Source organism: Alligator mississippiensis, chromosome 4 (genome assembly GCF_030867095.1).
Source record: "Alligator mississippiensis isolate rAllMis1 chromosome 4, rAllMis1, whole genome shotgun sequence".
NCBI classification, from domain to species: Eukaryota; Metazoa; Chordata; order Crocodylia; family Alligatoridae; genus Alligator; species Alligator mississippiensis.
Window position 1 is genome coordinate 7,154,275 of NC_081827.1, and position 18,078 is coordinate 7,172,352.

Sequence of the window (18,078 nt, forward strand, 5' to 3'; positions counted from 1 at the left end):
ATTCCATTTCAACACAGAGATTTCCATAGATATAGTGACAGCTGACAGGAGGCAGATAACCGAATGAGAGATCCCAATAAGCACTGCTGTCACCAAGGTGCTAGCAGTGACTTAGAGACAAGGGTAGGAGTGCTAGGAGGTGTGCTGTTCTTATTAGGTTAGGCACCTTCACTTTAACCAATTATACCTAACTTCATTCTTAGCTGACAGAAATGACTGTGCGCAGACTTCAGGCACCATGTGCGGAACAATATTTTCCTCCAACCAAGAGAAGCAGAGAACGCTGCAGGATTAGTGTGATAAGCCATGGAGGAAGGCTGAACAGCCCCATGTTGCTCTAAAGCATGTCACCTGCAAGCTGTTTTAGGAAGAGCATCCATCCAGAGAGGAGCTGGACAACCTCCTGGAGTATGGAGTTGTTGGGGTAGGAAGGATTTGGGGGAGACGAAACGGTGGCAATGAGGACCGTCAGCAGCCCACCGGAGTCAGCCTGATGTCAGGTGAACCCTCTGGCTAGCAAGCAATGTGCCAGGGATCATCATTTTGCTGTGTATGTCGAGGTGCGATTACGTGCACCCTGGGCCTGGCAAATGGACCTCTGAGGCACTACTAGCAAAGAAAAAGTATCTGCACTAGTGGTCTCAGAAACAGGAGCAGCTACCGCTAGCTGATTCTTAATAGTTAAAAGAAAGCAGGGAGCCAACTTCAGCTGTAAGTCATTTCCAAGCGAGTTATGCAGAAGCCAGTGCACTTGCCATCCCCTGCTCGATAAAAACAGCAACTCCAGCAAGGCGAAGAAGCAGTAACAAAAAGCAGGTCTATCCCCAAGGGTTCATGCCACCAGAATGAATGCAAGCCACTCGCATTTCTGTAGTCCCCCTACTTCCAGCGCCGAGCCAGCCACAGCCAAGGGAAACCAGGGTGCTTGTCTGTGAAGGCGGCCCCTGGGCTTTGGAGAACCCGACCCTCCGGCTCTGGCAAGGCCGAGGGAGTAACACAGTCTGTACTCTCACTTCCATAGGTTTTCAGCTTCCTCAGCCTTATATTGGCTGGATTTGTTAACCCTGGCTCTTAATATCTTCCTTCTCCCCTCATTAATTTTCTTACTTGCATTACAATGAGGCAAGGATTTCTTTTACTGGACTAACTGCATAGTTGGGATAGAGTTAGGCAAGCTTTCAAATGCAAAACTTCCTTCAGCATATTACAGTAACACCCAAAAGCTCCAATAACAGTGATACTTCATTGTGAAGCGTAGTTCAATCATCATAAAAAGTTAAGAGTTACTGTCTATAGAGATAATATTACTACCTGCACCGTAAGGTTTAGGTTAGCGAATCAGCAGACGGGCAGGAAACACAGCAGAGCTTCCCTGAGCACTTTAACTACAGGACCAACCTTCTCAACCTACCAGCCTCTCTCCCTGGTCCTCACGAACCTCACTGCAAGTGAAATCACTCCTCCTCCCAGCTCCCTGCACCTTCCCACGCCTGCGCTTACATTCTTCTCTGAGCCACTCAGCTCTTCTCTACCCATTCAATTAAAATAGTTCTCCAAAACTTAAAAAAAGAGATTAACAGTCTCCATCTGCATGAAACTGAGACTCTTATTTATCTTGTTCTCCCTTTCCCTCTCCACCCCTTTCCTGTGCGTTCTCCCTAATGTGCTTCTGTCTCGACTTAGACTATAAGCTCATCCGGGCAGGTCTGGGATCTCCCTGGGAGTGTATACACGTGTTCCAGGGTTGGGAGGGCCGCCAAGTCTCAGAGTTGCTCTAATTAAAACACTTGCAGTGTCACATGTATGAAGCGCCCTGAGCTTCAAAATGGCAGCAGGGGCGATTTAACTAAAGCTCGTTCGACAGGCTTCAGTTAAAGCGCCCCTGCTGCCATTCTGAAATGCAAGGTGTGATACATGCACCTTCAAGAGGAGGTTAGATAACCATCTAGCTGGGGTCATCTAGACCCAGCACTCTTTCCTGCCTATGCAGGGGGTCGGACTCGATGATCTATTGAGGTCCCTTCCGACCCTAACATCTATGAATCTATAATTAGCATGCTCCAGCAGACTTGAGCAGACTCAGTTAATCAAGTCTGCTCCAATGCATGCTAATTAGTACAAGCCAGTGCAGTGGTCCGTCATGTGTGCAGGTGTCCACTATGGTTTCATACAGACACCAATATGAGATCCCTGAACAAAGCCTTTGGAAACGGCTGTAGCAAACAACAAAGAATCAGTGTACAGGTTAGGGGCTGGAAGAGAGCTCAGATGAATTCCAGCTACAGCAGTTCATGTCTGTCTGAAGCCTGACATACCCTCCCATACGTGTCTGAAATTGCTATTAGCAGTGCACGCTACCCAAGGCTCTAGACAAATCTCAGGTGTGGCTCCGCCAACAGGGCAGAACTTACTTGAACAGAGGGTTTTTCGGCCTTTGAGGTTTCTTCTTTGCAAAGAATGATGCAAACTCTCTCCCCGAGCTGGCATAGCTGAGCTGAGCGGATGGCTCCGAGGCAGTCCGAGTGTTCTTCATATCCAAATATTCAGTCAGCAGCATCTGGGAGCAGAGAGGAAACGGAAACGGTATTAGAAACAGACCAGCAATGAAGATCTTGCTTGCAAATCCTGAGCGGCTTAAAAGCATGCTGCTGGTCTGAAGAAAATAGGACAGGTAGTAAAATTGGCAGAAGTGCATAAATGACTTGAGTCCCATTTTCAAAACAGGGAGACACTTAGGAACCGAGATCTACTGACTTTCTGCCATGAAGAAATATTGCCACAATTCCCCACGGCTGCCAAGGCAGGTTCAATTCCACTAACAGCAACATTTCAAATTCAACCGTAGCCTGGCAGCTAATACTTACAGATCTATTATTATTACCAAGGTTGTGCGCGTCGTCGCAGTGCTTAAGAATGTAAGGGCCTCCCACCTTGCTAATCCCAGTGGATTAGCACTTGGAGACATCAAACCAATGGCCTCCGTCAGGGATCGGTAACTGGCGCCTCTCCTTTTCTAGCTGTACATTGATGACCTGCCTGCGACCGGCTCAATGAAAATCGGTTTACACTGATGACCGTGCCTTTGCCACCCAACCTCACGACTTTAAGCGTGGAATTTGCACCTGATGGAGACGTGCAACTGATGGGTGACTGAGGATTTGACTCCTCCTCAAATGACAGGAAAGGCTAGACTGGTCCAGGCGGGAGAGAACATCCATTAGGCTTCCTGAATGCAACGGGTTTAGCTCCGGCCTCCTGCGAGATTACTCTCTGTAACCTGGTAGAGCCCAGAGATCCCCAAGAGAAAAAGAATCTGCCACATCTTGCTATTTAAGTCTGAGCTACCTGGTCAAATATTCACTAAGTCAAATCACTCTGCACCTAAGCCCCAGGTTGAAACATGTCAGCAAGAAAGAGCTGAGATGAAGTGGAAAGTGTTACTCAGAACTGAAATCTGAAATCCAACTAATGATTTCTACCTGCATGCACTATGATCCTGTGTAAAATTAAGAATTGAGATGAAAGCAGTTGGTGTATTCCCGGTCCAGTCAAAATGAATGTGTTGCATGCAGAGGGTCCTATGCTATAAAATAAAATTGCTTGCCAAGATTTCATAAATCACCTCTAAATGACTGTCAGACCAAATGCCCTTCTTTTAACCAGTAAAAATTGGATTTTTGCTTTGTCTAAAAAACAAAAAAACAAAAAAAATCAGGTGTCAGAGTGAATTCTCTTCTCCTAGTCAACACCTCTTCCAGCCCACTTCACTACAAGTCGGTCTAAAGGAAAAACTGCGTTGCAAAAATCCCCGTTCCCTTCACTTAAGGAAGCAGGGAGCAGACGGAGTTATCAGGTAACACGGACTGGGTCAGCAGTTAACAATTAGGAACGGGAATAAATCCCTGCTCATTCATCCTTTGCTTCCCCCTCCTCTTTCTTCACACCTCCAATACAGCTTGCTTTTCTCATTATGTACAGAAACTTGGGTGCATGCATTCAGAAAACTTTAGGCATTTCAGACCACTGGTAATGCATTTCACACTATTTTGAACAAACTAAATCCAACCAAAGAGTGAGGAGTTTAATGGAGAAGAATACACGACTAGTGTGCTGCCTGTATTTAAACAAATTACAAAGAAATAATATCTAGGCAAATGATACCGTGCCACTAATCAGAAACAAATCGAGCATTGCTCTAAAAAGACACAGCATAATTAAATAAAGATAACTTGATTTAAATTCCTAACATCGCTCAATTAAAACTTCACCTGAGAGAAAGCTTTTAAATACATACATTATTGTTGCAGTATAAAAACAATCACTGCACTAATTTTTCTAACAGTAATTTAGCAGTCGTGCTCTGTATTCTCTAGTTGGCTCTTTGCCTTGCTTACTTGAATTAACCTCCAAAATCAACATAAAAATGCCATTTTAAAAACTTTTCCAGAACAGGAAAGGGTGAGGGGAGGGGAGGAAATCACTTAGCAATTTTACTCGCTCCACAAAGAGTGCTGTTTCGTGCTGATGATATCACCGCACCCAATGGCGGTAAGAAAAAAGGTGTTATATATAACTTTGTGATTTACTTAACGGAGGAAAAGGTTTGGTCTTGCAATGTAAACTGATGCAAGAGGCAAGGATTCCTTTTATTGGACCAACTATAAAGTTGGGATGAAGTCAGACAAGCTTTCGAATGCAAGACGTTCTTCATCAGGTCACGCACTGACGAGTTTCTTTAACCTTCCTCCCAACGATTTCTGGACCATCATGGCTACATCTCTGTTACACTAACGTGAATTTAGAAAGTGAACGAGTTATACCTGTAACCAGGGTGATACGGCACGCATTAGCACTGGTGGGTAAGTCAACACTTGCAGGATTCATAAGATAAACCCAGCGATTTCAAAAAGGAATCCATAGGATCTCCGGGGTCAATAAACCCTGCGCACACTGTAAGGTAGCAGCACAGGAAACACTTGAATGTGCAGCACGCGGTGCCACAGATGGGTCTGTGGGGCCACATACTGCACGACCACACTCATCTGGATGTGGCCATTGAGGCCAGCTCTGGCATGGCTTCACAAGGGACCAGTCTCTGGCTTGAGACCCTAGCTCCCCTTTGCCCTTGCCTTTCCTAATGATCCATCGCACCCCCACTGCAGCGACCTCCTCCTCTCAGTCAGATCCCGGGAAGGCTGGTGCTTTCTTCTCCAGGGGATGGGAATCAAAGTGCTGACATCCAGAGTGGCACAGCAGTCTGCTCAGCTCCCAAGTCTTGTTTTGGGCACTGCAGTTCCCCCAGTCCTCATTCGGCCTCCACTCTGATCCCCCCGGGACTACTCTCTTTCTCCCCAGCTCTCTACTTTCCCCTCGGGACACAAACAGCCACACTTCCAACAACATTTTTACAAAACTATAGTATTAACCTGGGGAAAATACTCACCAGATAAAAAGAAACAAAATCATAGGGAAGCAATCGGAGAGCAGTCTAGACAGCTATCAGCCCCTGGCATGAAAAGGGCACATAAGTAATCCTATTTATTAAAACTTTTTACAGCAAAGCACCATCACACTGAGCCCATCCAAAGCGTTTCCCATCACAGCAACAAGCTAGAATTCAGCCCACTTAGTCTCCTTCATCGCATCCAGGCATTTTAATTGCTGATTTGGCTTAACAACATATTGCAGGATCCGCTCCCCATTGCACTACTCGGTGCTTACTTTTTCTGTCTGCCCTCACTCATCTCACCAGTTTCTGCTTCTTTCACCCCAGCACTGCCAAGGGCTCTGCCCCTACACGCGGCTTGAATAAACACGATTTTTCAACGTTCGAAATCAGGAGCTTGTGCACGTACTTACTAAAAGCCAGTCCTGTAGAATTTTAAAAATCTATAAAAAACACATTTTTCTGCCTATCAAAGAGAATAGGAGTTCTCCCTGACAATGAACTAAGAGACTGCAGGATTAGGTCCTATATCATTTGATTAGTAGTTGCTAAGCCATCAATCAAAAACCTCGTTACACATTAATCACATGCACATAGGGCAAGATTTATGAGCGACTGGAAAGTTTGCAACATCCCATCCATCTACAACAAGGACTTTTGACTTCCTGCTCAACAATGGTTGAACGCTGCCATTCGAGCGTTGCTCGCATCAATATCAACCAGAAGGCTGAGCACAAAGCTATCCTCAGCCTGATTTTTGGATGGATATCCTAGGGAAAGGCATGTCCAAACATTATTTTTAAATAAAAAAAAGGAGCGATTAAAAAGGTTGCATCACTATGTGCATGTTTTCTTCAACACTGCCCTTCTAACAACCCCCAACATACTGTATCAAGGCAAAGCAAAAGGCCTACCCGAGTCAAAACAGGCTCCATGAGTAGCGTGGTTAAAAGTGAGCAGTTGCCACATCCACCTGTACACAAGGGAGTGATGTGGCTAGCATCAGGTCCGGCTGCCCTCGACTCCCTGGGCCTGAATGACTCCAGACACCCAGCTTTCAATGTGATGCTGGAGCAAATTTACACTTATGTCTCTGGAGCCATAACAACAAGACATTTTGACCACCCTGACACCACGCCACAAACGTGACTTGCAAGCTCGAAGAGGAAGAAGAGATGCCGTGCCTACATGCCCAGCGGTGCAGAGAAAGACTGCCCCAAGAAACGCAGCTGCGACTTCAGGGCCGCGGAAGATGTGGCTTTGTATTATTAGCTCTGCCACAGTTTTCTCGTAAGAACGTGACAAGTCAATGCACGCTGTTGTGCTTCAGATGCCAGCGTGTGAAAAACAGGGTAACGCTACATTTGCTTGCCTACTACTACAGGTTGCTGCAAAAGTAACTTCATTAAGTATTAGTAATACTTCTGCTTTTTACGATACAGCCCAAGGTAGCACTCTGGGAGCCTAAACCCACAAACAAAAATATCACAACAGACAGAGACTAAGCATAGCAGAATCAGGAAAGAGAAAGGATGGGTGCTGCAGTATGCCCAGACAGGCAAAAAAGCAAGGTCTGGCGGAAAAAATGGACCAAGATCCAAACCAGAGGATGTCTCCTGCAGAAAGCCCTGACGCTGGCTCCATCTCATATGTACTGGGAATGCTCCTGTTTGAGCACATGGCAGAAAGCTGTGCGGGCCGGGGGCGAGCCGGGCCCGTCTTTGCACACGCGGGCTGTGGCCAGCAGCCCGGGCACGCGGGGTCGGAGAAAACCGCGCGGCGGCAAGGCACACGCGGGCTAGAATTAGTCACAGAGGCGTAATGGTTGATTGAAAGATTATTTACTTACACCCAAGACGGTCGCGGTGTAGGCTGGACAGTTTCCAGGTGCAGCTCCGCTTAAATCCTCGTTGGAGGACTACGACAAATTCGGTTCTTTGGCCCCGGAGTTGTTTAGGCTCCGCGGGTTCGGCAATTCTTTCCCACGGAGTTGCTGAATCTCCATGGGCTCTGTTCGGTTCCCAGGCCCCCTGAGTTGTTAAAGCTCTGTGGGTTCGAAAATTGGGTATATAGGATAGGGATACGTCTAGGATTGCGCTCGGCGACGGGGAGAGGCCAGAGGCTGTTTAGACCTCTGTTGCCTGCTTAAGAAAGGCGCACGGGGTCCGCAAGGGTCCACATCGCTTAGAGATCTTCACACAGCGCGAAGTCTCCTCCTCCTGGCGAGTTCTGTCTCTCCCCAGTTTTCCTCTCTCTCCGACTTGGGCGGAAACTACCCAAGCCTTTTGTACGGCTAGCAAGCCAATAGCTAGCCGCCACGTATGCCTTTACTCAGAATCAGCCAATAATGTGGCACAAATCTGAATACAAATGGCGGGAACTCCTTTGCACCGTGCATCTCCGAGATGCAAAAGAAATGCACCATGCAAAGAAAGCTTCAAATCTGGCAGGAAATTCCCCGTTGCACCGGAGTCCTCCCCCGCAGCAGAGAACTCCACCGTGCAAGGAAGCTGTAATTTTAGTGGGAACATAGTTTAGCGTTGCCGAAGCACACACAAACAAAAACTCACAACTTTGGGTTGTGACAAAAGTCACCTTTGTTTCTCCCCAAAAACTCTGCTCTGTGACATTTGATTAGGATGGGCCCAGCAGAGGGGACACACCTTTACCCCATCTCTTTAGGTAACCTGAGCTGGATCCATTCCTGAGGGAGGGGGGAAACCTGCTCCCTCTGCCTACGTGACTAGTGTCACATACCTGGGTGAGGGGCTTCCTCCCTGGCGGGCTAGAGACTGCCAGTCTGCCCGGCAACTAGTGATGCATTTCAAATTGGTTGGCTGACAGCCAACAGGTGCTGGCCTCCATTGGACCAGGTAAATGCGGTCACAAGGGCTATATAAGTTAAGGACTGCCCAGGAGGAGGGGGCAGCAGCCATGAGGGAGACTCAGAGACAGAGAAGAGCTGGACCATCTGAAACTTGCTCTCTCAAAACTCATGATCAGGGACCTGCCTGCCTCCAGAGGGAATCTCCCCCTGCCTCTGGATGATACCTGTGAGTAAGCTACCTGTGATCTAACTAGATATTTAGCTTGCAGTAACTCAGATGCAAGATCAAATGCTACCCAGCCAGGGGAGTTTGCTCTATGGGATTTCTCTGATATTGCTCTACCCTGTACCCTATTCTAACCATACCCTCTGTAACCAATACAGTTCTCCTTTGTACCTAATGTGGGAGACTTATTGGGAGTGGGTCTAGATTATGCCTTGGGGTCCCCTTGGTTCGGCTGACTAAGGGAGACCACTACTTGTGCTTCGGACTGAGGGAAGCATCCCAGCTTCTTGAAGTGAATCAAGTACCCTTGTGGGCTGCTAGGCCTGTGTTTCCCAGAGTGCGCAGAGCCTGAATTAAGTCCAGAGCCCTGGGTGGTGGCAGTGGAAACCCCCGGCTAGCGGGTGTGCTCCAGGAAGGGGGTCGGCCAGACATAAGGCACCCCCAGGGAGGTACTCGGAGCCTGGAAGGTGGTCGGGTGCAGTGAGGTGGGTGGCTCAATGCCCCCTACTGGCCTGCCACAGAGCACCCCTGCTGATCTGTTGTGGCAGCCCATCACAAAGGTGTACCGCACACAACTTGGTCCCAAACTATTTTGGGAGAATTATTAATTAAAACCAAGAGTTTGAATTTTACCTAAAAACTTACTGGTAACCAACATAGCTCACGAAGCTCTGGTACAAGGTGCTCCCGACACACAGCTCCACTTCAACAAAGCAATGGTGCATTTCATGAGATGACAGTGACCTGCCATTCCATTTCAATGCTAACGCAGGAACAGGTTTAATAACAGTTACTGAGCTTAAAAGACTTCCAAAATCAGCAGATTCAGAAAAATGGCATCCAAGAAACTTAAAAGTGCTAGCCAAAGCAATCGCTGAATCATGCACATTAGCTTTCAGTACGACTTGGGAGACTGTGGGGGTTCCAGAAGATCAAAAGAAATCTAATGTGCCTATCTTTTGAAATGGGAAAATGTGAAGACCAAAGGCAATTCTCGGCTTGTCAGCCTATCGCGGACAACATACGAGAACAGCAGAGAAGCTATTTTAATGCAGAATTAAAGGCAGGCAACTACGTTACTTAGTGAGTTTATGGAAAATCAGATGTTGCCAACGTTATGCAATTAGAAGTTTGGCCAATTTTTGATCGTATACCATTTGATACCTTGGAAAAAAAAAAATGACCTGGAACAAGTAGGGATAATGAATTAATTTAGGCTGGAAATTGGAAGAAGGCTCCTAACTTTCAAAAAAGGGAGCTTTTCCCACAGAAGTAGCGAGGGGGGAAAGTAGCTGGCTTTAAGATGGAGCTTGATCAATTTATGGAAAGAATTACAACAAGGCTGACTGCATCAAGCTATAAGATGAACTCGACGAGCCAGGAAGTCATAGAAATCATAGAAATTAAGGGCTGGAAGAGACCCTGAAAGATCGAGTCCAACCCCCCTGCTCTGGGCAGGAATACTGCTGAGGTCAAATGCTCCCAGCAAGGCGTCTGTCCAGTCTGCTCTTGAAGACTTCCAAGATTGGGGACTGCACCACCTGCTTGGGAAGTCTAGTCCAGATTTTGGTCACCCTTACCATAAAGAAGTTCTTCCTTGCATCCAACCTGAAACCATCCTCTAACAGTTTATGGCCAGTGCTCCTTGATCTCCCCTGGGACATCCTAGTGAACCGTTTTTCTCCCAACTCCCGATACTCACCCCTTACATACTTATAGACAGCCACCAAGTCCCCCTCAATCTTCTCTTCCCCAGGCTAAACAGCCCCAGATCTCTTAGTCTTTCCTCCAGGCCCTTAATCACTTTTGTGGCCCTTCTCTGGACCCTTTCAAGATACTCCACATTTTTTTTTTTTTTTGAAGTGCGGCGCCCAGAACTGGACACACTACTCCAGCTGTGGTCTCACCGAGTAGAGAGGAAGTATCACTTCCTTAGGCCTACTCACGACGCATTGGCTAACGCATCTCAGTATGCTATTAACTCTGGTGACTACAGCATCATACTGGCAGCTCATGTCCATCCTGTGATCAGCCATAACCCCGAGGTGCCTTTCAGCCATTGTGCTGGCCAGGACATCTTCCCCTAACCTATACCCATGTCACTGGTTATTCTTCCCCAGATGAAGCACCCTGCAACCATCCTTACTGAACTGCATCTGGTTCCACTTCGCCCATCTTTCCAGCTTGTCCAGGTCCGCTTGGATCTGCATCCTATCCCCTAACGTGACCGCTTTCCCCCATAACTTAATACTGTCTGCAAACTTGGTTCCTTCCAAATATACACTCTTAAGGGAAAAAAGAAATTCCTGAGGCTGTGAAGGGGACAGAAATATTGGAGAAATAATAAACAACAGAGAAAGAGAAGTTACTAGTAGAGAGCAATATGAATTGTTAGTAAGTGGGACATCAGCACATTACATGCATTTCAATACAGCCACGGTATAAAACTCTGCTTCTAGGAACAAAAAATGTAGGATCTACCTACCAAATGATGGAGTCTACTTAGGAAGCAGTAAATCAGTAGAAGCCTTGAGTGCCACAGTGAATGAATATGAATATGAACTACTTTGCCACCACAGCAAAGAACTAATATAATCAGTGGAGAAGGAATCAGGAAAAAAAATCAAAATCAGAACAGCGAGCTGGTTATATCATCCCTGCATTTAGTGCCAGTGTAACTACTACTAGCCAGCTCCCAAAACAGGACCTATACTCCCAACTCACCAATGGTCACCACTCTAAAGGTGGACAAAAAAAGAGTATCAAGGACTCATCTTGAAGGCCAATCTGAAGAAATGCAATATTAACATCAATATGTGGGAGACTCGAGCACTGAAGCCTTCCCTAATGGCACCGTGATGTACAACAAGGCATTTGATCATTTCTATGGAGGCAGACAGACAAGGAAGACGAAGGGAAAGAAGTGCAACCCAACATCATCAGCACCTATTTCTTAATCCATTTACCACATCTGCAGTTAAACATGCAGATCTCAAATTGCCCTCCTCTCTCATCTACGGACTCCCTGATGACTTCCCTATTTACTGAAACACTGTTTTCCTCACATCAAGAATCTGCCGATGACTGCATTTAGTTCTGATGTCCGCAATTCAGGAAGGAGGTTGAAAAAAAGAGAGAGATCAGAGAAGAAGTAGGAAAATGACTATAAAGTTGAAATAGCATGCATTATAATAAAATGCCTAGAAGCTTGATGCATTTAGTTAAACAAAAGGAAGTTTAAGAGTTACTTCATTACAATCTGCCAATACCTACACTGGGAATGTATATTGATAACAGTTCTCTTCTATCAAGCAGACAGGTGCAACAAGATACAGTGTCTGAAAAGTTGAAAATAAACCGATAGAGGCTTGAAAATCAGCAATATATTTTTACCACGAACACAATTAACAACAGGAACTGAACACTGGGATGTATGCTCCATCACTCACGATTTTTCTAGGGAGATTGGATGTGTTTCTTGGGAGGTATGCTCTAGTTCAAACAGGATTTAACTCAAGCAAGTCTTGCAGCTGGTGCTATGTAGCGGGTCAGACGAGATGACCACATTAGTCCCTTCTGGCCTTTTAATCTCTGAATCTTAATCACCAGGCTGCAACATATTGCACTCAAGTCTGAGATCACGGGATGAAAATATCCCAGAAGTTCAAAGTATGATTATTATATAACTCCTTTAATTGCCATTTCCACTGACACTTAAAACTAATGTGACTGCTGCTAAAGGTGGGGAGAGCAGAGGGGATCTTGTAATTAAGCTTATGCTGAAGGAAAGAAGCTCCTCAACCTGTATTCCCTGCTTTCATGACTCTGATTTCTTTTGCCGTACCTGCCCTTACAGAAGAAAGAGGTAGTTAGCCACGTTAGTCTACAGTTAAGCAGAAAGCAAGGTGGCACCTCACAGTATAACTATCTCTGATCATATCAGACGATGAGATGCCACCTTGCAGAAAAGTTGGCCTTGATGGTCAAGATCCTCAGTTGATGTACATAGACCACACAGTTCTACCGACACGAATGCACCTACACAGATTTACACAATCTGGTGAGCTGCCATGAATTTTGGGGGAGGTATTAAAAAGGAAGAACAAGTGGTGGAACGGACGCCGCCGGGAAAGCCCACAGCCTCTTCTTGAGCATGGACGGGGAAAACAAGATGCGTCTTCGACTCAGCATGGCTTTTCACCAGGCCGAATAGCTAAAACACCACTTTGCTGGCTGCATAACTCGCTGCAGTCCTGATCTACCACGGATTTTATTTCATCTTGGATTTTATGCCGATCTCCAAAAATGCGTTAGAGTTAAATTTTAAAATGTTGGAATTAAAAGACAATAGAAAGGACAATAAACTGAAGTGACAAGCGAATAGAGGGAGAAACATTTTCTAATGGGAATATCTTCAATAAGGAAAAGCTGGTAACTCATAGATTCATAGATGTTAGGGTCGGAAGGGACCTCAATAGATCATCGAGTCCGACCCCCTGCATAAGCAGGAAAGAGTGCTGGGTCTAGATGACCCCAGCTAGATACTCGTCTAACCTCCTCTTGAAGACCCCCAGGGTAGGGGAGAGCACCACCTCCCTTGGGAGCCCGTTCCAGACCTTGGCCACTCGAACTGTGAAGAAGTTCTTCCTAATGTCCAGTCTAAATCTGCTCTCTGCTAGCTTGTGGCCATTGTTTCTTGTAACCCCCAGGGGCGCCTTGGTGAATAAATCCTCACCAATTCCCTTCTGTGCCCCCGTGATGAACGTATAGGCAGCCACAAGGTCGCCTCTCAACCTTCTCTTGCGGAGGCTGAAAAGGTCCAGTTTCTCTAGTCTCTCCTGCAGGCCCTTGACCATATGAGTTGCCCTTCTCTGTACCCTCTCCAGGTTATCCGCATCCTTCTTGAAGTGTGGCGCCCAGAATTGCACGCAGTACTCCAACTGCGGTCTGACCAACGCCCGATAGAGGGGAAGTATCACCTCCTTGGACCTATTCATCATGCATCTGCTGATGCACGATAAAGTGCCATTGGCTTTTCTGATGGCTTCGTCACACTGCCGGCTCATGTTCATCTTGGAGTCCACTAGGACTCCAAGATCCCTTTCCACCTCTGTGCCACCCAGCAGGTCATTCCCTAGGCTGTAGGTGTGCTGGACATTTTTCCTCCCTAGGTGCAGCACTTTGCATTTCTCCTTGTTGAACTGTATCCTGTTGTTTTCTGCCCACTTGTGCAACCTATCCAGGTCTGCTTGCAGCTGTTCCCTGCCCTCCGGCGTGTCCACTTCTCCCCATAGCTTTGTGTCATCTGCAAACTTGGACAGAGTACATTTCACTCCCTCGTCCAAGTCGCTGATGAAGACATTAAAGAGTATCGGTCCAAGGACCGAGCCCTGCAGGACCCCACTGCCCACACCCTTCCAGGTCGAGACCGACCCATCCGCCACGACTCTTTGGGTGTGACCCTCTAGCCAATTCGCCACCCACCGGAATGTGCAGTCATCCACATCACAGCCTCTTAACTTGTTCACCAGTATGGGGTGGGATACCGTATCGAAGGCCTTCCTGAAGTCTAAGTATACGACATCCACCCCTCCTCCTGTGTCCAGGCGTTTCGTAACCTGGTCATAGAAAGAGACTAGGTTGGTCAGGCATGATCTGCCCGCCACAAACCCATGCTGGTTTCCCCTCAGCATAATTTGCCCTGCCGGGCTCTCACAAATGTGAGCCTTGATAATTTTTTCAAAGACTTTACCAAGGATGGAGGTGAGACTGACCGGCCTATAGTTGCCCGGGTCCTCCTTCCTTCCGTTTTTGAAAATGGGGACCACGTTAGCCCTTTTCCAGTCCTCCGGGACTTGGCCCGTGCGCCACGAGCGTTCGAATATTCCCGCCAGTGGCTCTGCAATGACGTCGGCCAGTGCCTTCAGCACCCTGGGATGGAGCCCATCCGGGCCTGCCGACTTAAAGGCATCCAGTTCTTCCAAGTGACTCTGCACCACCTCAGGGTCTACGCATGGCAGTCTGGCGCCTTGCTGCTGCCTCTCTACAACCCCAGTGAGAGACTTGTCGTGCCCCTCGCTTAGGAACACTGAGGCAAAGAACTTGTTGAGGAGTTCAGCCTTGTCCCCCCTATCTGTCACCAATTGTTTCTGCCCATTTAGCAGCGGTCCTATTCCTCCCTGGGCCTTCCTTTTACTCCCTATATATCTAAAAAACAATTTCTTGTTGTCCTTTACTTGGGTTGCCATCCTCAGCTCCATGGTAGCTTTGGCCCGCCTAACTGCCTCCCTACAAGCACGAGCAGAGGAGGTATATTCATCTTTAGTGATCTCACCCTGTTTCCACTTTTTATGTGCTCCCCTTTTGGCCCTTAGGCTGCCCTGGATTTCTCTGGTCAGCCAGGGAAGCCTCCTGGCCCCTTTCCCTCTTTTGCCTCGCTTGGGGATCGTCTTGCTTTGTGTTTCAGAGCACTTTACAGATACCAAGGTTTATACAGAGAGAGCACAGAGGCCCTCAGTTGAAGGACTGCACTGCAGTGGAGGTGGCAGGTGATGGAACAAGCCTGGACTGAAAGAGCCCACAACAAGTCCTTTAGAGGGCCTTAACAACAATTCAGACAGCTGTGAACTAGATGCTGCAATAAAAGGCGTGTTGTAGTACGATGTGTTAGGTTGCCCCTGGTTTGTAAATGAAAGAAAACGGGCAGCACATGCTGCAACCTTCAGAACTAGGACTAGGAGATGCCTTCGACAAGAGAGTTGCTCGAACGAGGCTAGATGAACGCCCCGAGGAGGAGTTCAGCGGGAGCGTGCGTACACGTGGCTATCAGCTAATTATCCAGATCAAAGTGCTTTTCAGTCATCAAAAATCAAAATCACGTGCAAATCTTACAAAGGTTTGTGAAGCTAACTGTTCAGCTGTTTTAGTCTCACTGAGCTTTCTGCATAAATGGTACTCGGTAAAGAGTCCCACCGAACAGGGGCTAAGTATGAGGACGACAGATGGAAACACACGCATCCAGGATGGGACAAAATGGGATAAAACTAAGAGAATAAAAAAATGTTTCCGAGGTGCGATGAAGATTTGTTTAGCATGATACAACCTGCTACCCATAATCCTCATGCTCTCCATGAAATTACTTGAACTGCAACTTAACAGTTAAAAAAAAAAAACCTTCAAGAATTATTTTTTTCAGTGGCTTCCCCAGATCTCTCAGACGGAAACAGAGCAATTTGCTTTTTGGAAAATAATGAAGAGCTATTAAGATAATGACGTGACTGTCTACTGTCTTCTCTGCTACAATCCTTATCAATGCCAGTTGCCCGGTTGGGCAGAAGGCAGGGCAGGGTGGTACCTTAGAGACTCACTTGTTCAGGAAGGCATATATTTTCGTAGCCTTCTTCCTCAGATGCCTGGGGTTGTTCAATTAGCAGAGCTATTAGCATAGACTTATGAACATTTCTCTCCTTCAGTGGGCGGAGGGAAGAGGGAGAAAGGGATGACCACCCTCTCACCCCCCAAAAGTTCCTTAATCTCAGCTTGATAAAGGCAGTTTTACCTGGTAATGAATCAGACGCCTGCTCAGACAGCATTGGAGGGGTTAGCATTGCACTCTTTTCATTTCCAAAGGCTGCTGTGAACGTGAGCTATTTTTGTAGCGTCCACAAATGCGTGCACGGGCTTTCCCTAAACCCAACGCATACAAGAGCACTTAGTTTTAAACTACGAATTTGTAGCTAGATGAAGGAAGCAGCTCAACATGTTTTACAAAGTAATGAGTTCTGCAGTTACTAGCAGAGCAAGGGTAAGCAAAAGGGGAAATCATTATGTGCTCAACAATAGATCTCACGTAGCTGTGACCATTAGGATCAGGTTTTTGTTGAGAGAGCAAACATTGTCCAAGACACTTGTGCTAACCTCCTACTCCTTTTAAGCAGCACCGCGGGAGCTCTTTCACCCCAAGAGGGGCTTTATTCTGAGCAAACATCAGCTAAGTAATCCTCCGCACCCTTGTGAGGCGTCATTATCCGATTTACATTATTCTACCTGAAGTTCTGGCTCGGCTGAAAGCAGAGGCAAAAATTCCTGTTGACTTCAATAGGGCCAGGAATTTGCCCTCTGACTCTCCCAGTTTGCAAGTATTGTGAGGATAGCGACTGGGACTGAGCGTGCCTGCTGACGGAGGCATCCAAGATAGAAGGCCGCTGATGCTTTCTCCCAGCCTCCCACGCTTGTGCAGTGCCACCTCCGACAGCGGTCGTCTCAACCTTTTTGCCATATACACAATAAGGAGAGCCAAAGGGAAGTTGCCGAGAAGCATGGCAGCAGGTAGGCTCTGCTTCCAGAAGCCGCCAGCCAAGGAGAGCTGCAGCAGGGACAAACTCCCAGAAATGAAAGGGGTTGCTTCTTTCCTGTATTCTGGATAAATAGCTTCGCAAAAGTCAAGTCAGATTTTTACTGTGGACTGAAGGACTCTGCGCCAGCCAACACAAAAAGCACACAAGGAAGGTGTGGAGGTAGCACCATTCACTCTTTCTGCACGGCTCAAGCGACAGGTTCTTAGATCCCTTCCCTGAAATGCAATGCAAAAATCTAGGACTCTTGGTTCAGAAATGATACCTTTTATTAGACCAACTAGGAAATTGCAAAAAAATGATCTTTTTGTGCAAGCTTTCAGGCTTAAAAGCCCTTCATCAGACTCTGGGAAAATTTAAAGATGGCAAAAAGTCCCCATGAGTAGGAAACGAACTTTATTTTTGCACAGAGGGAGCTGGACATGGAAATCTGGCCCTCTGTGAGTTGTTCCGAGTTGCTCTTTGTTGAGTTTTGCATTGCTTTTTGTCTCAGACCAACATGGCTACCAAGTACTTCCCTGAAATGCATGGGCGACGTGTGGGGAGGGGGGGCACATGCCCCCCAAGAGTGCTGCTAGTGCACTCCCGACAGTGAGTGCTCCAGCTGGTAGTGGGGTACAGACAGTGCTAGTGCCCCCCCTGAAATGAGCTCTGCCAGCGGCATGTCGGCACTTTTGCCACTGCTGTGCCGCCAGTGCGCTTGGTGACCGGCCGCTGGGGGACCCCCTCCTGGTCAGGCCCCACTGGTGCCCCCCCAGACTTGGGAGGCACCAGTCACTCATGCTGAAATTTTGTTCTCCCTGCTGGAAGGAAGAAACAAGTGTGCACATATCTTCCCCCTCTCTTCCTCCCACTCCAATCCCATTTTTCTCCCTCTCCCCAGCAGCAATGTCCTTTCACAGAAAATTAAAAAAAGATTGATAGAAAATTTCTTTAAACTGCCGGTAGTTGAACGGGAGGGAAATCAGGACAGAAATCAAATGGAATATGTTGAATTTTCTCCAGACACGTCAGCTGTTCTTCGAACATACATTATGCTAACAGATATTATCCCGCTTTTTGTGGTCAGTGTGAGGAGCTTAACATCAAAACAAAATAAAGGCGGGGTAGGAAATCCTTTTGGGGCATTTGTTTTCGGGAAATGCAAGCAAAGCTTTACAGGGCACTTTTTCAGAAGCTATGCAGGGGGTTTCAGCTGCTTGACTTTAGTGGAAGTCAATGAGAA

The 18,078-nt window shown here is 47.0% G+C and overlaps 1 protein-coding gene across 2 annotated transcripts in view; it reads right to left on the reverse strand.

Moving 5' to 3' along the window:
- EXOC4 (exocyst complex component 4) overlaps nt 1-18,078 on the reverse strand; it is a 558,473-nt gene that overhangs the window by 401,480 nt on the left and 138,915 nt on the right. For both annotated transcript variants that reach the window (XM_059725748.1, XM_059725747.1), the window contains exon 8: nt 2,412-2,557. In XM_059725748.1, the coding sequence (XP_059581731.1) occupies nt 2,412-2,557 (146 nt within the window). The remainder of the gene's footprint in view (nt 1-2,411; nt 2,558-18,078) is intronic.